The sequence below is a fragment of the Vespa mandarinia genome, chromosome 22, assembly GCF_050613455.1.
Source record: "Vespa mandarinia isolate Hongniang chromosome 22, ASM5061345v1, whole genome shotgun sequence".
Lineage (NCBI taxonomy): Eukaryota > Metazoa > Arthropoda > Insecta > Hymenoptera > Vespidae > Vespa > Vespa mandarinia.
In genome coordinates, this window is record NC_140831.1 from 3,787,183 (window position 1) to 3,811,183 (window position 24,001).

The 24,001-nt window shown below is 37.0% G+C and overlaps 1 protein-coding gene across 1 annotated transcript; it reads right to left on the reverse strand.

Moving 5' to 3' along the window:
• Positions 1-21,561: 21,561 nt before the first annotated feature.
• LOC146872296 (uncharacterized) lies at positions 21,562-23,066 on the reverse strand. The gene is made up of 2 exons (XM_085663589.1): positions 22,481-23,066; positions 21,562-22,061 (listed from the first exon to the last, which is right to left on the reverse strand). Exons 1-2 carry the CDS (start codon positions 23,064-23,066, stop codon positions 21,562-21,564), a joined length of 1,086 nt encoding a protein of 361 aa, XP_085519715.1.
• Positions 23,067-24,001: the final 935 nt, after the last annotated feature.

The following is a 24,001-nucleotide window of genomic DNA, read 5'->3' on the forward strand; positions in this document are numbered from 1 at the left end:
AACCACCACTAACGATTCAATATAAAGAAGCTCGATTACATTTTGCTGAGAAATATGTTCATGTAAAATAATTACATTAGTTTAATCGATGAACAATTGAAAAGACATACTGTAAAAATTGCTGGCACGAACTTTGTTTTTCAATAAGATAATGAAAGTGTCCGGATTGCAAAAATTGTAAAAGCATATTTTAGGGAGTAAAATACTCAAATTTTAAAATGGACACCGGACTTAAATATTATTGAAAATTGCTGGGCACATTTAGCCAGATCAGTATACGCTGAGAGGAAAAGACAATTTCATACTCTTTAAGAATCAAAAGATTACATCGAACGAAACTGGACATCATTAAGGAGAAAATTTGTTACAAAATCATTTAAATCTATACCTAGACGTTTACTAACTATTATATTAGTAAAAGATGGAGCTACAAAATATTGAAATAATATTGTTTCATACAAATGCTTACTTTTAAGTTATTTTAAGGAATTTGTAAAAAATAGAGTGTTTAATCACAAAAAATGGAATGTGCCAAGAAATTAAACAGAAATAAAAACGATCTTGAATTTAAGAAAGGAAAACACAAGTTATTCTAAAATTTCAAAAGTCGTAAGTAGAAACCGAAATGTTATTAAAAATTTATTAAAAAATGCTGAGAATTATGTGATAAAGAAATCGAAAGATCACCCACGTACAATAAGTGATCGTGGAGTTCAGTCGATTTTAACTCTTAGCACTTTGTAGGCTCGGTTATGGAGCCATCGTTCATTTGTTCCATAACTCTGGTGGCTCTACTGCGAAGATAATTTGTTTTTAACATGATTACGTTCAAGATTTCTTATCATCGTTGGCATTGACAATTGTTATCTGTAGATAAAATTACAATTATTTCATGATCTTTTTTATGGTTAAAAACATGGAGAAGAATGAGTTCAGATGAGTAATAATGAAGATGTATTTGATTTTGAAGTATTAGAAGATAATTTAAGTATTTTAACATCCAAAGAAATGTTGATGATTTTGATACTTCAAGTAGTGGTAATGAAAGAATAAACAGGAAAAAGACCAAAAATGTGAATTGAAAGTGAAGATTCGTTAGAAGACTAAGATGAATGCCGCGATTTTATAGAAGAATTAGATATTTCAGGAAGAATACATATCAGTATATAAACAAAAGTCATTGGATCACAAGTTCCTTTAAATTTTCTACACCCGATACTATATTTTAAATTGTTTTTCACAGAAGAAAAGTAAATAAAATTTTAAAAGAAACCAACATTTACGCAGAAATCGTTTTACAATTGAAAGAAATATCTAATAACTCTATTTGGTAATCTTATCCTGCAGAAAATGATATTAGAACTCGTATTCAACGAGTAAGTAATTTTTTAGAATATATAAATACAAAATAAAATCAAATAAATTTACAAACACGTGTAATGTTAATGCATTTAAAAAAGATTTTTTTATTTCTTCAATGCTTCGCTGCAAAAATGTGCCATAGTTGCTGGTAGACAGTGGTAGAGAAAAGCGCGTAATACAAAGGATTAAAAATTGCATCGAATTCAACGTTGACAGCACGTCAAATCATAGAGGAAACAGATGTTTCGACGAACGTTCGAAATGTCTAACATTAGAAGAACATTAAGAAGAAATCCCTGCTGATAAAGAAGCACATTGACGATCGGCTGGAATTCGCACGGGAATATCTTAGATACAAGAAAAGATAGAAAAAAGTTATATTTTCGGATGAGAAAAAGTTTACCTTAGACGAAGCTGATGGCTGGTCTATCTTTAGAATATTAGAAAAGAACCATAATTCAAAATAAGACGACAGATGACAGGCATTAGAGTTATGGTTTGGTATGGGATTGGATTTAAAGGGAAAACATCTATAAGATTTATAAGTGAGAAAATGAAGAGTACAGATCATGTACAACTTATAAATGAAGAAATTACGATACATTCAGAACAGATAAGTAGAGAGAAATTAATATTTTAGTACGACAACGCGGGTGTACGTAAAATTTGTAAAAGCTTATTTTGAAAATAATAATATCGAGGATTTACGGTTACTGGCAAAGTCTCCAGACTTAAATATTATTGAAAAGATATGGAGGAAATTAACCCGTCATGTATATCGTATTACAAAATAATTTCATTTATTAGATGAATTAAAAATCGCCGTTGAAGAAGGATGGAAGACAGTTTCGCGAAAATATTAAAAAAAAATTACATAAGAGCCAAAAAGACTATTAGAAGTTATAGAAAGAGAAGACAAATGTACGCATTACTAAAGTTTAAATAAAAATCTTGTTATTTTTAGAAAAATTACCATTTTTCTAAATCTATCTTTTTGACGAACTGATATTTCGTTCTTTGATACATATTGTATAACAAAATGATTTCTTTTTATAATAAATATGTTTAAGTGTATTGCAATAATTGTTATTGTTATTTATCACTATAAACATTAAAACTAATACAATATATTACTTCAAAGGTTAAACATAATATTCATATAGTGTGCTATCATTTTGTCACGAAATTTATATATAAAATGTTTTATTATGGCACTAAAAGTTTTCCCGAATATGTCTACAAATGATATAATGGTCGGAGTTGAGAACTTAGATTTGAATCTAATCTCTTGCGCTGCTTTACAACGGTCCACTGAGGCAAGATCGAATATTTTGCAATGTATGGTGTACAGTGTTTGAACACATGAAGGATAACATACCGCGTAAATTTTATAATACTTATGAACCAATGTAGAAATATGTAGCTTTCTATTCATATATGTCCTTAGCTATAGATTATATGTTTTTTAAAGTAACTTCATTGACTTCAACATATACACATTGCCCTTCAATAGTTAGAAATATTGCGATCGTATATTTCATGGAAAATTACCTCAAGGAAATAACAGCGCACATCGTATGTTTCCACTTCTCAGGTCAACACAAGCAAGTGATTATGAGTGATAGTTTATTATATAATGTAGTTAGATATTGTAAGTAAATTGTAAAACATGGGTCATGGAGAAGAACTAACAGATAGAGAAACAATTCGAATATTGTCAAAAGAAAACTATTATATTTCAAGGATAAAGAAAATTGTCAATAGAAGTCGTAAATTTATTTATTTACTGAAAAATGTTAAGAATTATAACAAAAAATAGCAGTGGGACATCTGCCGCAGTTACAGCACGTTTGACGTGATTTTACGTGATTTTACGTGATTTAATCTCGATGGTTTAATCCAGATGACTTCAATTTTTATTATTATAATGTAAAGAAAATATGACACAGGTATAACATTAAATGGGTGGAGGTAGTGTCACGGTATGGGCAAGTATTGGAAATAATAGAAAGATCGATTTAATATTCGTACACGGCCGAATAAATGCTACTATGTATCATAATTTAATAATTACGAAAATGCAGTAAATATTTCTACCGAAGCTTTTATATTTCAGCATAGAAAGCTATGTACATATCTTATTTCATACATTATTCTATAAGGATTATAAAATTCACAGGTTGTAGACATTTTAACGCACTGTACAGAATTTAAGAGACTGGATTTAAATCAAAAATTTTAAGTTCAATGATTATATCATCTTTGGGCATGTTCAGGAAGTCCTTTAGTACCTTAGAAATTTTTTTCGGAGAAGAAACTCAAAAGAAGAATTTTTTTTCCCATAATTGCTCTTTAAAGGAGATATAAATATCGAGTTATATGTATCCTTTGTGTACGTCAGCATAACACCCCCTTGAACAGTATTCAAACAAACATAGAAGAAAATATACAAGCGATAGATTCTTCATGACCTGTCTATTTATCACGAAATTTTTAGTTTAGAACTTCTTTGGCTATTAGGCTAAAGTGTGGTGGTGCATCATCATGCATAAGCTAATACATATATTGTATACTATTTCAATTGTTATCGAGGAATAACTGAAATATACAGTAAAGTACATAAAATAATTTGGGAAATACCGGATGCACTGAGAAAAATAATCAACCGAGTTTGTATAAAGCAATACATTGTATGGGAAATAACCGATATAAAGAGAATAATCAAACATTTTTATAAAATACATAGCAGTTTTATTGGTAATATAAAGGCAACCATTAATTTTTATTACTTTTTACTGAAATTTAGAATTTTTGTAATAATAATATGATGATTATGATAATTTATTAATAATAAAAATGATAATTTTTTATTTTACATGACGAGTATAACCGACATCGCATCAAAATAATGTTTCGGATTGACCTATACCTTTGGACAGAAAAATAGCATATGTGTGATATCATTAAGTTCTCATAGATACAATCAGAGATCCTCAAATTTAACGAATGAGATATAATCATTGCTTTGTAGGAATATAATATTTATCAATGAAATGAAACTTCTATTGTCCGTTTAGATATTTATTAACAAAATATATTAAATAGAGTCGGCGAAATGATAGTACATTCTCAAAAATATAATGTTTATTATCTACTAAATTAATCAAATATAGAACACATTTTATTATTTAATAATGCGTTGATCCGCCTTTATTTTTCATCTCCAGCATCTGTTTTGGCAACGAACTGTGTAATTTTCGAATATAATTTGATGATAAATTATTCCACTCTTCTTGAAGCCCCATTTTTAACTCAGAAATCTTTTCAAATTGTCTATTTTCCTTATAATTCGCTTCAAAAAATTTACTCCATCATTTTTCAATTATATTTAAATCTAGAGAGCACGCTGGCCAATTTATATATATCTTTAGATGAATACTATTCCTTCAAAGATTACAAGTCATAGGACAAAAAAATAAATATGATAACATTCATTTGGATTATAAAATAAAAGCCGTTAATATAGCTAAAGCACATCCGAGTTGAAAATTAAAGACACTTTAAAAAAGAGAATATACCCGCTTAAAACGTACGTAAGATTTATCAGTAAGGGAACCACATATTAAAAGTGGATAGATACGTGGCGGATCATCGATCAATCATTGATTGATGGACGTAACAATTGATGAACTTGGAGGAAGATCTAACTATCGAAAAGAAATCACTGCATAAAACTTGTAGCAATGATGACTATATCATTTCTGTATATTCAAATATATTGGTAAGTTAAATTCACCTACAAAAAAGCAGCCTAAGTCTTTACCAGACGAGACGAACGTTCTTATTACTCATTGGATCATTGGTAAGGTTTCTATAGACAATAATCGGATTGAACGAATAAATCGCTTGAACGGATTCCATCGTTTAAGTGTCCCTTGTAAAACTATGTGCCATGAGTACTCTCAGCAGTCACCATCCAGGCATGTGTAGTAATGCTTCAAGCGAAAGTTGCCTATTTAGATTCAATAAAAGATTAACATTTTTACTCACTATTATAATTAAGGTATTCCGAGCTACTTCAATATTGATACTTTAACATCTTACATTCAATAGTTTTACTCAAACGTGTTCTTCATTTATTTCTCGTAAATTATATTCATTAACTTTATAGTTTCAATCCACTAAGCATCTATATATTCCCTGCATTATTACTTATAATCGTACTTACTCGAATTATGCTTTATATCTTTTTCAATTGTTCATAATTACTTATGGTATATATTTGATTTTTTCACGCATATTGTTACAAAAACTATATTAGTATTTATTTAAGTGATATATTTTACATTCCTTGTAAATATAGATTTTTCTGTTTATAGTGTTTTCTACATTTATTATTAGAATTATATAGTATATGTATATAAAAGAGTAATTATAATAAACGATTGGTTGCAATAATGTAAAATAAGTTTCCGAGCACTATCTATTTCAAGATAGATTATGAAAAATTAAGAACACAACAACTAATAAACGTACTGAATAATTCAGAAACTGATTTGGATAGCCTCGTTAAAAACGAATCGTCTATAAACGTATTACTTTGCAAAGAAAGATGATTAAACAAACTGCACACCTCGAAATCTGGAGAGAAGAACGATATTAACATTTCTTTTTGGAAACTTGATTGAGTTCTTAAAATCCTAGCTCGTGGAGATTGTAATCAGGGAAGAGTACGTGACATCTATCCGAAGTCACGTGCTTCATGCTATGTAGCAATTAACACGCAGCAAGAAGTAGTCATGTTTTAGGAAATAGAGGATGTTGATTTCGTAAAGGTTCCCGTGTAGGGAAAGAACACTTCAAAAAGAACACGATTCGATATATGAAAACAGTTGGATACATTGTCCAAATGCCACTCAAGGGAGATAAAATATATATGGCAGATTCTCTTTCATGAGTACCCAATCATATTGATTCTTTAAAACGAGCCTTCAATATAAATATAAATTTCAACTTTATGCCTCCGATGATCACGTATAGAATCCATGCGAAAAAATTTTGTATCACAAATATAGACGTTTCATTTGAGCAATTTTAGAATAAAATTACAACTTCATCGTTCCGCTACTACGATCAACTATTATCAACATTACTATTTTTGGAGAATTTGTAACATTTACCAAGGGAAATACAAGTCGGTATCGTCAGTATGAAATAAATAGTTCAAAACGCTTATTTGAAACCTTATGATGCAGATACGATTTTAAAAGTAAGTACATACTAAATTTTATTGTTTATACAAGGAGCAATTCGAATATAATAAAATGAAAAATCTTTCGAAAAATCAGACAAAAATGTATTTACATTATTACAATCATATGCAAGAAAAGGAAACGCTTTGTTAATAATAAGTATACCAATCCACCTTTATTCCTGTTTTCTTCCTAAAAATTGTTTGAATTCTTGTTCCACTGATTTCACGTTGATATTACCTACATTAACATTAGTAGCATATAATATAATACTCATTTAGTCATCTTAATCATTTTAGCGTCACGCAGCGCGATCGCGCTGCTCACGTTCTGGGCTGAAATGTGCCGCGATATTTGGTCACGATTATCAATTCGCAACGCGCTCGGTTCCGAATGTAGTTCGTCGCGAGTCATATCAGAGTTTCCTCTCGTAATTAATTTTTGTTTTTCAAATAATCGTAAACCACCTGCATAAATAAGCGGTTTCTATTTAATTTACTTTTATTTATATATACTTCTGCATAGTACAAATATGTTGCCAACATTTTTAAAAATATACAAAAATATAATATAATATTTTATTTATAATAAATATAAAACAAGATTACTAATGTTTATTATTTTTAAAACAGACATGTTTATCAAGACAGTGGATGAAGCCCTTTTTTGCACTGAACACAAATTAAATTTAATCGTTTTATACCGGTAATTTTACTGCTACAAACTACGCAATGTCTTAAATTCCTGCCTAGTAGTTTCATTAATATTCTGTCATCATCATTTGTCATATGTTGTTTTTTGACTTGCATCCATTCATGCTCTATTTCAGATATAATACTTGATGTAAATTCCAGTTGAGTCATTGACTTCCTTTTGGCAACTTCCTTATAAAATAGATATGAATTTAACCCCTTCCTGTACTTTAACCAAAAGCATATTTTGAAGAAAAGAAAATGTGTATGGAGAAGTTGCAATAATTTAATAGCTCTGAGATGGAAGGACAAGTGCGACGTGTATATGATATCAACGAAACATGAAAATGGTTAAGCAATCAAACAAAGAATTAGAGAAAGTAATAAAGCCTAAATGTATCCTGGAATATAATAAGAGTATGAGTGCAGTTGATCATCAAGATCAGATGTTAGCCTATTTCTCAATCATGAGAAAAGTTATCAAAGGATACCGAAAATTTTTCTTTTACATGTCAGATTTGGCTCTGTTCAACAAAGTTTCAACTATATTATGCATAAAGCAATTCATAGTCGAAAAGGGGAGACTTGCGTAGATTACCGTATAAATATAGCAAAGGCAATTTTACAAATTGTCAAATTACCGGACTACGAAATGTGTGGGAAATCTACATCAGTTGAAACACCTCTTCGACTCCAAGCTCAATATTGGGCTCATTTCTCGAAAAATATCGATCCGACGCCTAGGAATAAGCATCCGACAAGAATGTATAAAGTTTGTTATAAACTTAAAATACGAAGTGAAACGAAATGGGAATGCACGAAATGTAAAGTAGCTGTACATCTATCAGAATGTTTTAGGAAGTATTATACCATGGAGGATTTTTAGAGTTGTACGTATTTTCTTATTAGATATTCATTTGAGGTGAACATTTTTTATGAATATTTTTATGAATAGATTTTTTGTTTATAATATTCTATATTTATTTTTAGGCGTAGTGTTATTACATTCCTTGGGACGAAATTACTTTGAAGACGCTTCAATTTCCATTGAAGTATTGTTTATTCATGCAATATATTTTTGAATCTATTATCTATTACAATTTATAATAAATTCATAATATCTATAAAAGTAAAAGAATTAGAATTTAGTTTCTCAGCAGCAGTAACGCGTAAAACTGACTATATCACAGGTATCACATTTTCGGCTCGTATTTACATTTCGGCTCGTATTGCGAGTGTTCTCGAGCATCAGTCTTATCTATTGATCGCGTATTGGCGCCTACCGCTTGGGCCCAAATTTCGTCGAGCTAACTGGCACGGGAAGGGGTTAATACCATATGGGTAATGATGTTTAACGTAACTTTTTTCCAATATTTTACCGTGCGACGTTCATCAAATTAGAGGTACATTTTGTCCGATTCGTCAACTCCCCCCATATAACGATTATAACAGTCAATGATACATGGTTTTATTCTACTTCTTTCGTTTCCATTTGGTTTTTTAATTACAATGGTATTGTCATCTGAAGCATGTGTCGAAATTAACAATACAGGTTTTTTTACGGACTTATTTTCGCGGTATCCACAAAAAAGTACTTTTCCATCTCGAGCATATTTCGCTTCATTAATTTTACGTGTCTTTATATCGCCAGGCATGCCTTTTCTATTACTTCTAATTGTTCCTGTTAAGTATATATTTTTGAAATGTAAATACTTGGCCAACGCGATACTACTAAAATAATTATCGACAAATACATGATGCCCTTTATTTAAATACTGGCTTTACTCTAATAAATTTATAATGACATCGTCTCCAAGTCCATGTTCTCGTGACTTAGTATTATCAGTTTTTCCTTTAGCACCCTTATAACAGTAAAAACTTAAACAATATTTGGATACTGCATCGTAAAGCATTCAAAATTTTATACCCCATCAGTGATGTTTTTTATTCAGCCTATATTGCGTTATGCTCGAATAGGATAAAGTTCTTACCAAGATCCATCGATAGATAATTCTTTATGCAGTTTGTAGTATAGTTTGAATACTCTATTCGCGTGTTCAACTATTGAAATAAATTTTACGCGTGGGTCGTACTTTTCATAGCCTGGTAGGAAACATTCTTTATTATCAACTAAGTGAAAATAGTGAAAAATAAGCTGGAATCTATTTCGTGAAAACATTTTTAAAAACCAAGGTATAGGTAGATCTCTAACTTGACTTCGTTCTTTTCTTTTTCGTATCCATTGCCCTTCAAGGGATACACGAATAATAAATAATCAAATTAATTTTTAAAAAACTAATGTATAAATTAAGTTTTGAATTGGAAAACCAAAACCTGTATTATAGAATGTTATCACTTAAATAAAACGGATACCCGAATACTTCGCGCACTTTTGAGTGTACAGTATAACGTTTCTGATATGACTGATGAAACTTTTACGAATAAAAAATTGACTAACGATATGAAGCGCGAGAGCGCCGAGCAGCATATTTCAACGAAAAAAAAAAGCAGCGCAATCGTGTAGATCGGCATTACTCGCGGCAAATAAACGAAGCGCTATCGCGTTTCATGGTACAATCCAATACGGATTTTTAAGAACCCCTAACATTAAAACGGTTAAACACAAACTTTATTTGGTTGAATCGCTTGGATAGCTGCGTATCCTGGGTCACCGCTAATCAAAGACATTTCTTATGTACGAATTTATCGGAAAGTTTATTACATTCCTGAAGCCAAGCAATACTTGAAACGTAAACTTGTTTACAAACCACAGATTCCAAAACAAACAACGTCATTCAATGGAAATTGCACATACTGTTTAATGTCGAAGTTTGATTTCCATCCCAGTGAAATTGATGCCATATGTATATGTCAAATTCACCTACCTTACAAAGATATCTTTATAGTTGCTGAAAACTACTTACATCAGTACTGAGGAGGTTTGTGATCGCAAAGTCATTCAGGCTAAAGAATTGTCTATCATAGTTGATGATATTAACGGAGCCATCTTTAATGTTGGTAAATTAATGAATGGTGTTAGAATGAGTGATGTACTTCATTCTAATGTCTCGACTAACGAGAAGGAATTTAAGATTGTTAAGAATATCACCTCGGTATTGATATAATCCTTGATCAACAAAGGTTGGGGGAGATTCTGCTAATACTCCTAAGTGTTTACACCATTATTCCAGAGCCACAAATGGATTGATGCAGATCAAATCCAACTTCAATCGTCAACTAAAATCTAAGATCTTTAAGAATCAAAATAAGATTAGTGGTCCATTGATTTATTGCTTGTTAGGGTTTGCGTCAGGGTTGCGTCAGGGTTGGGAGCGCGCCCCCCTGTGGGTAGGGGGTTAGAATACTCCCACAGTATTCCCTGCTTGTCGTATGAGGCGACTAAAAGGGATTGTATGAATGGTGTATGAATGTTCTCGTATGGCTATTTCTATCTTTACTCTTCTATCACTCTCTTTTCTACTCTTTGCTCTCTATTGCTTCCTTCCGTTCCTTTCCTTTCCCTTGGGGAGCCTGGCTCCCTCATATTAAAAAGAAAAAATATGATGAGTACGACGAATGGGATAAGCGGGCATGGGAGGGATACCCATGCCACGGCGGTGTCAGGTGGTGGTAGGGCAGGCCACCCGCCGTCGTCAACCAACGACTGCCAGGAGTTTGGGGTAGGCAACCTGGCCCCAGCTCTGGATAATGCGTCAGGAAGTGCATCGCAGGTAGGCGACCTGGCCTGCGGTGTGTCTAATGCGTCAGGAAGAGCAGGTAGGGATGAGGGCCACCTGGAGGAGTGGCAGAAGGCTGCCAGGGCGGCTGAAGGCATGCGTTTTGCCGGACTCACCATCAAACGGGAGACGCGGAAGGCGAAGCGTGCGAGGCCCGTAGTGTACTCGTCCGAGGAGGATGAGTCGGTGTTAGACTGGCCCGTGCTGGGGGAAGGAGGACGAGCGGAGACCCCTGCCTTGTCTCAGGTGGAGACTGGTAGGGTGATCGACACGCTGAAGGAGGCCTCCATCGATGCCGAAAGAGCCAGACTGAGATGCCGGAACCTCAAAGGAGACATCTCGGGGGTAATGAAGAGGACCCATAGAATAACTATGGAGGGACTCAAGACCCTGAGAGTTAGGCTCCAAAACCGTGAAGATGATCCTCCGTCGGCGAAGGAAACAATTGCGCAGCTGAAGGCTGAACTGAAAGCCATGGAGCTGCGCAACAAGGAAGTGTCAGAGGAGAACACCCGCCTCAAAAGGGTAATCAAGAGGATGGAAACTCCCTTGGTTGCCAAAACGAAGGATAGGACCCCGGACGCAAGGCATTCAGACGGGTCGGTGAAGGCACTGGCAGAGACTGTCCGCAGTGTGCAGCAACAACTGCAGCAAGTACAGCAGCAACAACAGCAACAACTGCAGCAAGTACTGCAACAGCTACACCAACAGCCGCAGCGGCAACAGCAGCAGCGTCAGCCGCAGCCGCAGAGACAACAGCAGCAGCAGCAACAACAGCGGCAGCAGACGCTGAGTGGAGCAGCGACTGGGGCTGGTGGACCGCACAGGGGCCCCACACTCCGTGCTGAGTCCACTAGACCTCCTGCGAAGCAGGTAAGTGTAGGTAAGGCACTAACCCCGCAGGATGATTTTGTCCAGGTACTTGGCCGTAAGAGGAGGAGGGTCCAGAGGAGAGAAGCTAATGTACTCTCCCTGGCTGCATCAAGGGATGTAGTCAACGACGCTCAACCCTTGCGGGTACAGGCGCCCTCCAAGAAGAAAAGGAAGGGGAGAAACCGTGCGCAACGACGGAGGAGAAAGTTGCAAAGGGAAAGAGAAGTCGCTGCAATTTCCCTATCCTGTACCGAGGAGACGACGTACAAGGATGCACTTGTGCGGGCCACGGAAGGAATCAACCTGAAGGACCTGGGAATTGGCACCATGTCCTGCAGGAGAGGACTTACAGGTGCCTTTATATGGCAGGTACGAGGCAAAGGGGCAAATGCGAAGGCCGACCGGGTGGCGGAGGCCTTGAGGAATGCTGTCCCAGGGGCAAAAATCACCCGCCCCCTTCGTACGAGCACCATGAGGCTGGTGGGATTGGACGCGTACGCCAATGGTACCGTCATAAGGAACGCACTTTTGGAGGTGCGATCTGGAACGGACCCCAACCTCATTAAGGTCGGAGAGATCAGAATTGGCAGGGGCAGACTTGGTGAGGCCACTGTCACGGCTCCGATGCCTGTTGTCAGAGCGGCCCTGGAAAGGGGCAGAATAGACGTGGGACTCACAAAGGTGAGGGTGCACGAACTCAGGCAGCGGCCCCTCACATGCCACCGGTGCCTTGCGCGAGGACATGTCGTGGCAACGTGCTCGGCCACAAAGTCTAGGACAGACTTGTGCTACATCTGTGGGAAGCCGGGCCACGTGGCCAAAGCATGTACGGACAAGGTGGCGTGCCCGGTTTGCACAGATGCTGGCCGGAAACAGACTAACCACCGAGCCGGTTCCTGGGAGTGCCCGGTTGTGCCTCCCAAGAAATGGGTGGACAAGGTGTTCGTGAGGGCACCAAATGGTGGTCCGGAAACAATGACAAACAGGAGAAGTGTAGTGACAGGGAAAGGGACCCATAGAGGAATGTCACAGGATGACATGGAGGTGGAACAAGGGGTACCGAGCACCTCAATAGTGGTAGAAACAACGGAGAGTCCATAGACAATGTTCTCTGCTGTTCTACAAACTAACACAAACCACGCGCGCCGTGCACAGGACTTGCTGGCACAGCGCATGCGCGAGAACAGAGTAGAGCTGGCAATCATTGCGGAACCATGGTGGGTTCCTCCGGGGGATGAGAGGTGGTTCTCATCCCTAGGAGGGACTTCACTCTCCGCGGTGTTTGTGGGCGAAAGTAGAAGACCCTGTAGCCTTGTGCGTAGGGGCCTTTTCTATGTAGCCGTTAAATGGGGGGACTCGCTGGTAGTCTCGGTTTACTTTCCTCCCAGCGAGAACATAATTATGTTTAGTAGACTCCTTGATGAGCTTGAGGAGCTTTTAGAAGCATTTCCCGCTCTCCCAGCGCTGGTGGCTGGCGACTTTAATGCCCGGTCCAGCAGATGGGACCCAGAAGGCAGGAGTAACCGGAGAGGTGAGTTGCTCTGTGCCTGGGCCAATAGAGTGGATCTGGGTCTGCTGAACCGGGTTGGCTGTCCTACGTGCGTTCGACCACAGAGGTCGAGCGTCATAGATCTAACGTGGGGCACGTCGGCGGCTGGCGTCCGCCTCTCGGACTGGAGAGTGGATGAGGCTGAGTCCCTGTCGGACCACCTACATATTAGATATAATTATAGGCACGAAGCTACAGGGGTCCGAAACTCTTGCCCACAGGAGAAAAAGTTTCCTCGCTGGAAGATTAACTCCCTGGATGAGGACTACTTGGCGGCGGTCCTCATCTCGGGGGAGTGGACGGGTGGAATTGGATGCGGGAGAAGTGCGATCGGTGCGGACTGTGTGGACAAGATGGTGAAGTGGGCACAGTCTACACTGAAACAGGCGTGCGACACGGCCATGTCCCGGGTAAGGGGACAAACCCGTGGTAGAAGAAGTACTTACTGGTGGTCGGACGAACTCACGAACCTTAGGGCCGTTGCGACGACCACAGTAAGGAAACTTTCCAGGGCCAGGAAGAAAAAGAAGAACGGTGATGAAATAGTGCGGTGCCTGGACGCTCGAAGGGACGCAAGGAGGGCACTGTCTAGGGCTATTAAAGTGGCCAAGAGGAACTCATGGAGGGACCTGCTGGACTCCATAGAGGAGGATCCATGGGGAAGACCCTACAAACTGGTCTTGGGGAAACTAAGGCCATATGCCCCACCAGTAACCGAAACCATGGAGGAGGAGGTACTGGAAAAAATCCTCTGTGAGTTGTTCCCAGGAGGACCGGGAGTTGACGAGCCGCAGGAACCTACGCTATCGGAGGTAACTATCTCTGAAGAGGAGGTCTTGGCTGCTGCCCGGAAAGGAAGAGGAAGAAAGGCTCCTGGACTGGATGGAATACCGGGTGTGGTTGTGCGTGCTGCGTCGATACACTGTGGGAAAGGGTTGGCGCAGTGCTTTTCTGCATGCCTCAGCACAGGAAAGTTCCCAACAGCGTGGAAGATAGCGAGGCTCGTCCTTATCAAAAAGAAAAGGGACGCGCCCCCGGACTCATCGGGATCATATAGACCCATATGCGTGATTGGCGAACTGGGGAAACTATTCGAGCGGATAGTTGTTGGCCGGATCAACAACTATTTAGAGGAGACTCGTACCCTGTCGTCATCACAATATGGGTTTAGGCCGGGAAGATCCACTGTAGATGCCGTCCTCGATGTTAAAAACTTCGTGGAGGCATCGACGCGGATCGGGAAGGTGGTTATCCTGGTGAGTCTGGATATCTCGAACGCCTTCAATTCTTTGCCGTGGACTGTGATCGTTAGGGCTATGGAGCGTGAAAAATTTCCACGTTACCTAGTAAACATTATCAGGAGTTACCTGGACAAACGCGCCATAGCATATACGAACAAGTATGGACGCGTCGTGGAAAGACACGTGTATTGTGGGGTCTCACAGGGATCCGTTTTGGGCCCTACGTTGTGGAACATTGCTTATGACAGTGTCCTCCGAATCCCGATGCCAGGTGGCTCCCATGTCGTCTGCTATGCGGACGACACGGCCCTCCTGTCATCGGGATAGGACCTGTCACAGGCCATCGTGAACGCCGATCAGGACCTGGAAGTCCTGGTAAGGGAGATCGAGGGATTGGGCCTTAAAGTGGCGCCACAAAAGACGGAGGCCATGGCCTTCCCTGCCTCTGCCCTCTGCAGACGCAGGAATGTCCCACCTCCTAAGATTTGCCTTAGAGGGGTTCGCGTAGAAGTCAGAACCAGTGTGAAATACCTGGGCATTGTGGTAGACTCAAGAATGTCGTTCAGGCCCCACTTTGAGGCCGTAATTCCTAAAGCCGAGGGTATCCTTCGGTACCTTGGAAGGCTCCTTCTGAACCTTCACGGACCGGGCGAGAGGAAGCGGCGCTTCTATGGCTGCGTGATCCACTCGGTGCTCCTATATGGGGCACCGGTGTGGTGGCGCGCCATTGTGGAGGATACACGGATCGGGCGGGTTGTTCGGAGCCTCCAAAGGAAGGTGGCGATCCGGGTGTGTTGTGCCTATAGGACGATCTCCTTCCATGCGGCTATGATGATCGCGGGGATTATTCCTCTCGGTCATTTAGCACCCCAGCTGGCGGAAACGTATGCGGCCATTAGAGGCGCGGAGAAACCTGTTTCCCCGCGCGCTAAGGCTGTACTGGGTGCTCTTGCCAGAAGGAGGGCAATAGAAGCATGGAAGGCTGAGGAACTAGAGCTTGTAGGGTCCCCAGAGGCAATGGGAGTGCGCACGAGGGCGGCCATTGTCGAATGGTTGGCTGAGTGGATTGGAAGGCCGTTCTCTATCGGAACGACATTTCATACCACACAGCTGATGACCGGTCATGGATGTTTCTCGGCGTATTTATATGAAATAAAGAAAATCCCCTCCCCACGTTGCTTTCACTGCGAGAGGAGTGAGGATACGGCGGAACACACCCTGATCGACTGCCCGGCGTGGACGGATGCCTGGAAAGAGTTGATCGCCGCGATGGGGGAAGGGCAGCTAACCCTCCCCGTGATAGTCAGGGTTTCCCTGACTGTCCCGGGAGGATGGGCGGCCTTTCAGACCTTCGCTGGACGGGTTATGCGTGCAAAGGAGGACGCTGAGAGGCGCAGGGAACGGTTGCGTGCAGATGATGGATGTGTGAGTGAGCGTGTGGGTTCGTACGTGGATGGGAGCGCGAACGATTGGCCGCATAGGAGAGTGGTTCCAGTGCGGCCACCTCGGGCAAGGCTCCGAGCAGCTCAGGTGGCGCCTGGCGCAAGCGTCGCTCCTCTATAGACGGTAGTGCGTGTATACGAAGATGAATGGGCCTGGTCAGAGCACCATGGGGTGGAAATCGGGCCAATATGTATATAGTCAGGGAGTATTTTGCGTCTCCAGGAGCTCGTTGGCTCCTGTCGAGTGCGCTATAGTGGTGTGAATGTGGATGAATGGATGAATGAGAGCAAGGCGAATACCGGCCTGGCTCACCGAGGAGGGGTGGTGGGTGAATTTGTAATACGCATATGCGTAATCCCGCCCACCCCCCTTTTTTCTTTAGCGTGTTAGTTATAAGAATCGAGAGGTTTTTTAGTCGGTAGGCGATCCGATCCTGGGAGCATTCCCAGACGGGCTGAATCCGACACTCCTCTGAGTACCGGGCTCAGAGGGCCTATGTAGGTTTTTCCTCCTGACGAAACAAAAAAAAAAAAAAAGGGTTGCGTCAGGGTTGCGTCATTCATAAAAAGAAGATATTAATGATTTTGGTTTCAGGTAATATATTGAGAAGTAATGATGAGTTTTCTATTTTGCTTTGTACAGTTCAAGATGGAAATCTTGTCTTAGCTAACAGACCTGAGCTAGTTTTGTGACGAACTCATGATTTATAGTATAGTTTTTATACCATCATTAAGAAGAGTCAAGACCACCTTTCAGCGAAGATTTTGGGCCAAAGATATAGAGAACTTGCGGCACAAGGGTCAACTTTATGTCAACATAGGCGATACTAATTTGTCTGATTGGCTTTTAAAAGCTTACGATGTTCCAATGGCCTCTGGCTACCTAGGAACTTCATCTGTTGAATAACACCTTCAGCAGCAGCTGAAATAAAATCAATACTACATTCTTTACACGCAATCTGAGATAAATCTTGCTAAACCAAGAGGGAGAATAATTTTTCCATTACCCAATTATGAATTAAAAGACATTAAGAGAACCTCAAAAAAGTTGTCAATAAGAATACGAAATTAGCAACAATAAAGTGTAGTCAGTACATTCAAAAATTGTGATTTCTAAACATTTTATTCGTAGCCTAAACATTTCAAACGAAAACATCGAATATACCAGTGGAAAAAAGACATTATGTGTCAAAAATAAAACGCGCTACAATGGATGAAATCTTGGAATCTGCGGAGAATTTCCACGGAATTGGAATTATACTTATATATGCCCTTATATTACAATTTAATCCAAATTTTGTCAATGATACGAACCAAATAGATATTTCAAAAATAGTCTTTATCTTATGATGTATCACAGTGGAATCGTATATAATCAACATGTTATATTTATTGAAATATTTTTCATTTATTGAAATATTTCATTTATTCTTTCTATACAATCCTGCGCGGTCTGTACCTTTGCCCATCAAAGATCTAAAGTTGCTCTTATCAAAACAAAAAATATAAACAAAATAATGTATTCCTATACGGTTCAACAAGTTCTTATTCTGCCTGGAAAATTGTTACTGCCACATTTTCGTTTGGTTGCAAGAAACATCAGATTCAGAGATATGAAGTCGGTAAACGAATATACTAGGAAAAACTAAAACATCCTTATTTCAACTTCCAAGTTCGTTTCCAAAACTAACAACAAATTTAACATGTTTTAATAATATGTTATAGTCATATGTGAGGAAATAAAGGTTTCTTTTACTTATCGATTATTGAGGAAAAGAGACTAAATCGGATGTTATACGACGAGACATTTCAGGACATATCAACATACACTACCAAGGGCATCTCCGAAATGCACTCCTTTATTCCAGTCGTGTGATATACACTTTTGAATACAAAAAGTACTTGTTGCGATACAATTTAAATTTGAAGGTAAAGAATTGCAGAAAATGTGTTCAAAATTGTACTCACTTCATCAAACGGGAACGAAAATTAATTCCTGAAAAGATTGTACGAAAATATGATCAATGCAGAATACAATCGATATTCTTATAAAAAATTACAAAAACTCGGTTCTCCTCATTAATTCATTTGAGGTATTTAAGTAGATGGCAAACATTCTAGCATTATCAAGATAAGAAATATCCGGTGATTCTAGAACAGCCATTATAATTTATATTAATAAAACAGATAATGAGATCAAGTTATATAAATATATTGGACGGAAATCTTCAGTTAACCCTGCGCATTTTCCGCGAATCTTAGAGGGTCAAAGTCTCTTTTGAAAAATATGTGATTATATATAAAAAAGAGCTTTTTTTAAATACATCAGTTGTAAATGTTTGGATATTATATAATATTCAGTAACATAGATCTATATCAATAAAAGAATTTAGAAAACGATTAGTTAATTATTTATGTTACTGTGAGGATAAAAACAACAATATATCTCCTGAAATTGCGACAAACTCTTGAAAACGAAATGAGATTAAAAAGCAAGCGGACAAAGCGGTGACAGATAGAAAACATTACACTTCTGGCTATAAAAGTAATTTAAAAAAATTTGGTAATGAAGTAGCAAGACAAAAAACTAAAAGAGTAATGACGTTTTGTAGCGATTGCCCGAACAAGTCGTTTTTATACATCTCTTGCTTTAAAAAAGTCAGCCATTACATGTAATTATTAATTATTATATATAACAATTAAATAAATTTATGTGCTTTGTTTTATACTGCATTTTTTATAATGCCTTATTATTTTAGTGGAAATATATTTTACAGAATTAAATTTATCATAAAATATGTTATCAGCGCATTAAATAAACATGTTTAGTGTACCATATATGGTACACATGGCTTAAAGATCAAGTTTAATGTATACCATAAATGGTATACGTGGCATGGAAGATGTTAATATTACGCAATAGATTCGCGTAAGGAGGGTGATTTTTTTAGAATGACCTTACTACGTTGTTTTGTCTGAACAATGTTATCATTTAGTTTAATCATTGCTTATAATTTGAAGATTAGCTTATATGTACTTTTTGTTCCCACATTGTCTACTGATATTGACCTTGTACTTTTTTCATTGTCCTTTACATGTCCTTGCAATACGAAATTTGCAACAAAAAACTTGGTCTGTTGTAAGTCAATTCCAAAGTATTTATTTTCAAGTTTTCTAGTCGTGGGTTAAGAAATTCAAATGAAACCATCGAATAAGCCAACGGAAAGTAAGAAATTATGTTATAAAAATGTACACGCGTATCACCAGATAGTCTATAGCTACTGACGGTATTCCCAAAATAGCTGCAACCTTGGCTTATACGAGTACACTGAAATGCTCAAAAATTTCGCTATATGAACTTTTCAGCATCACATGAATAATCTTCTATATGGCCTAGAATGTATTTTGTGCTATATCGACGATTTAATAGCTTCAGACACTTGAGAAAAACACTTACAATACATTAGGATAGTTTTTAATATCCTAAGAAAAAACTAACCCTGTATTAATCTATATAGATAATTCTAAACCATTCCAAACTTGAGATTATCGTTGATCTTAGATATTTTCTTGGGATGCTTACAGGCATTGCCTCTCTAATATTATTCGTCATGAGGCAGCACTCTACAAATTTCGAATATGCTGGAAAGCTAGCAATTCATTAATAAAACCAACTATCGTCCTTTTATCTATGCCTTGTCACCACAAATCAAGTCACCACAATATCAGAACAACATTGTCTTTTACATCTGATGGCCATTTCAACATTCACCTCGATGTTATTACGTTACCTCTAATAGATAATCTCAAAATTGCTAAAACTCTGTAGCAACAATTTTGCTGCGAATTTGTTTCAGCCATTTCGGAATTTCTGAGGTCAGTTCGCCAACCATCTTGGTCTTTTTCTTTCATTAAAGTCACGTATATCTCTTGGACTGCCGTTAAAAATTGGTTATATGGATAGTACTACGTTATTTGTCTATTAATGTAAAAAACAATATATTTTGCTTCTACATTCTCCTTCTACTTTCAATCTATCATCTAAATGAAACAGTTTTTGCTTTCCAAAATATAACTATTTGAAATCCTTTTATGTTAATAATTTTCATACAACTGAATATACCTGAGTATTTAGACATTTGCCGCATTATCAATAAATATAATTTATTCGATATAATACATTAGAAATGTATGAATGATGATAAAGATTTGCAAAGTCTAAACTAGCTGCTACAAATTACAAATTACAAAAATATAAAATATAAAATAAATAAATAACATTTTTCAAATTTGCTACTTGCATTTTCTGCTATAAAATCCGAACGTAATTCATAAAACTATTGGAAATTTGTAAAAAAATAACAATAAAATGCATTTTTTATAATTGGGATTTTATACTTGATCATGAAAGTGATACTAGTGATAATTCTATAATACTTCCGAAGAAACGGAAGATAGTATGAATTAAAAGTTATAGTGAGGATAGTGAAAGTGACAAAGAATTCGTAAGAAACGTAAGAAACGTAAAAAAACGTAATGCTATATCCTGACTATTCAGAACAAATAGAGGACTCAAGTAAAACTGACAGATGGGAGGATATAGCAGAAAAGGACGATTTACCATTTAGCTTTTCTTTCAAAACTTTTCCGCGAACCGCAGGATTGCAAGTATCTTAAGGTATAAAAGAATCGTTGAACTTTATAAAATTATATTTCACTGATATATTTATGAATAAAATAATAAAAGGCTAAAGAATATGTAAAAAAGAAGATAAGTGAAAAACAGTTATTTAGAAAATCAATTAACCATTCGTAATAGATGTAACACATAAAAAATTTATAGCTTTTATATTGGGACAATACTTACTTAACTCTTATTGCTCCGTTGGCTCTGCTACGTAGCCCTCGTTCAGTTGTTCTTTAATACTAAACCTACCATGTGCTGTCAAATGACCGTTTTTAAAGTTTCGTCTAAGATTTTCTGTATACAACGTTATTGTATCGCCATTTAACTTCATGATTATTCTTATATTCTTCTTCTTCTTCTTTTGATGAGGCCTGCTAGGGACCATGTGCCAATTTCAATTCTTTACACTTAGCTGTTTTCTTTTCCGTTCCCTTCAATATTCTTTCATCTTTTCACTATGTTGTTTCTTTCTGTCCTCAGACCACTTCGCACCAGGTTTCTTCTTCAATCTTCCTTGGAATTCTTCCATGTTTAATACCCTCTTTCTAAAAATCTCTCTGTTTATAGTTTCTTCCTTACTTATATTATTTCTTTCTAGATCTTTTTTTACGTCTTGAATCCAGCTAGTTGTTGCCTTTTTCTCCCAAAGGTACATGAGTATCCTTTTTGTTAATCTGGACTCACCCATTCTGTAAATATGGCTAAAAAATTGCAGTCCTCTTTTCCTTATCGTTTCTTTTCCTTATCATTAGATATTAATTTCCATACTCTTGTTGTTTTCACTGGACCTAAAATTTTCCTCATGATTCTCCTTTCTAGTACTTCAAGTTTATCTAATCTATAATTTAGTACCAAACATTCACTCGCGTATAAGCATTCCGGTTTCACTGTAGCGTAGTGCCTTATTTTAAGATTTTTAGATAAACACTTTCTGTTATAAAAATTCTTAGTGATACCATACGCTATTTCCATCTTGTGTAACCTTTCTTCTACTGCAGATTTTTCTAAACCATTTTCTTGAATTATTTCTCTCAGGTATTTGAATTTTTTTACTTTTTCCACTGGACTAATATCTGTAGTTAAAAATTTTTGAGCGTTCTTGATGTTTGTAATAAATTTAGTTTTTTCTACGGAGATTTTCAAACCTACTTTGTTAGCTATTTCTTCCAAGAGATTAATTTGTGTTGTTGCACTTTTTAGTTTGTTTGACACTATAGCGAAATTGTCTGCAAATGTTAGGCAACTTATTTCAATGCTTTTGTTTTTTCTCCCCAAAATTACTGGCGAAATGTTTTGTTCTTTTAGCTTTATCTTTCAAATCCTGACAATTTTTTCTAGAACACAGTTGAACAGAAGAGGTGATAAACCATTACCTTGCCTTACACCTGTATTTATCTCAATAGGTTTAGATATCTCACTCATAAATTTTATTTTTGAAATCGTCAGTAAGTGTTTTAATCACGTATTAAGTTTACCAATTTATTTTTAATTCCAAATTCACGTATTGTTTTATCTATGGTTTCTCTATCAAACGAATCAAATGCCTTTTTAAAATCTATAAAAGTTACAACTATGTCCTTTTAATTCAGTATCCTATGGCGAATTATGGATTTTAAGTTAAAAATTTGTTCTGAACAAGATCTACCTTTTCGAAATCCAGCTTGATACTCGCCCAGTTGCTTGTCAAGTGTTGTTTCTATTCTATTCAGCAATATTTTTAAGATTACCTTGTATGCAGTTTGCAGAAGAGAGATGCTTTTATAGCTATCAACGTTCTGTTTGTCCTCTTTTTTATGTGATGGGTGAATTGGAGCTACTTTCCATTCTTCTGGAAACCTCTCTGTTCTCCAAATATCTTCAAAGATTAACTGCAGCTCTTCAATGATTTTTGATTGAGACCATTTCAAAAGTTCAGCTGTTATAGAGTCTTCTCCACTAGCTTTATTATTTTTTAGATTGTTAATTGCTTCTTTAATTTCTTCAGCATTAGGTGGTATATTTTTTTCCAGATTTTCAGTTGGTTCAGAGAATTCCAATTTATGTTTTAGTTCAGGGCAGTTTAAAAATTGATCAAAGTGTTTCGCAAGTATTTCACAGTTCTCAGCATTGCTTAGGCCAAGTTTACCATTTTCATCTTTGAAGCATATGCTAGGCGCTTGATACCCCTTTAATTGACTTTTAAAAGTCTGATATGTGTTTCGTGAATTATTTTTAACAAAGTTGTCTTGCATGTCAATAAGTTGTGATTTTTCAAAAGATCTTTTAACTCCCTTTATTATTATAGCAGTGTCTTTCTTTTGTTGTTTGAATTGGTCATGGTGTTCAGTCTTCCCCGAGCATTTCCACTTTCTCCATTGTTTTGTTATCTACTGTAATGCATCTTCATATATTTGGTTCCACCAAGATTTTTTTCTATGCTTGGCTAGTCCAAATGTTTTCTGGGCTGCGTTCATTATTTCTTTAGATAAATCTTGCCACTTCCCATGATGAGTTACTTTTATTTCTTCCTGAAATGTTTCCAAAGTTTCTTGTGTAATTTGGAGTCTATTTGTGTTGTACTTATTTATCTTTTCCCCTCTTCTGTGATTTCTGTTGGGTAAAAATTTGAGTTGGTTTTAGACAAATAGTGATCAAATTCTCTGCTTCTTACTACCTTGACATTCATAATTTCCGTCATGTTTCTTTTGGATATAGCTACATGATCTATTTGAAATTCACCTTTGAATTTGGAGAAATCCATGTTTTAGCTCTTCTTGACAATTTCCTGAAGAAAGTCGACGTTACCTTCATTTGAAAGTTTTTACAAATAGTAATCAATCTCATCCCATTTCTATTTGTTCTTTGGTGTGCAGCATATTTTCCCACTATTGGTCTATGAATTCTCTCTCTTTCTATTTGGGCATTGAAATCTCCAAGTAATATCACTACATTTGATTTTGGAATTTTAGACATTTCATCGTCCAGGAGGTCCCAGAATTCCTCTATTTTATTTGGGTTCTTCTTGTTGTCTTTATTTATTGGTGCATGACAATTAATAAAAGTGTATAATTTATTTTTGCATTTCATTGTCAAAAGAGACATCCTTTCTGAGCCGGATTTGAATTCAGTTACACAGTTTAATAATTTTTTATGGATATAAAAGGCTGTTCCCAAGATTGGCATTCCT

Coding starts and splice junctions, on each gene's coding strand:
- LOC146872296 (XM_085663589.1), bottom strand. CDS start 23,066: ATGCAAGACAACTTTGTTAAAAATAATTCACGAAACACATATCAGACT. Junction 22,062..22,480: donor TCAAGCTGGATTTCGAAAAG/GTAGATCTTGTT, acceptor TAACATTTGCAG/ACAATTTCGCTATAGTGTCA.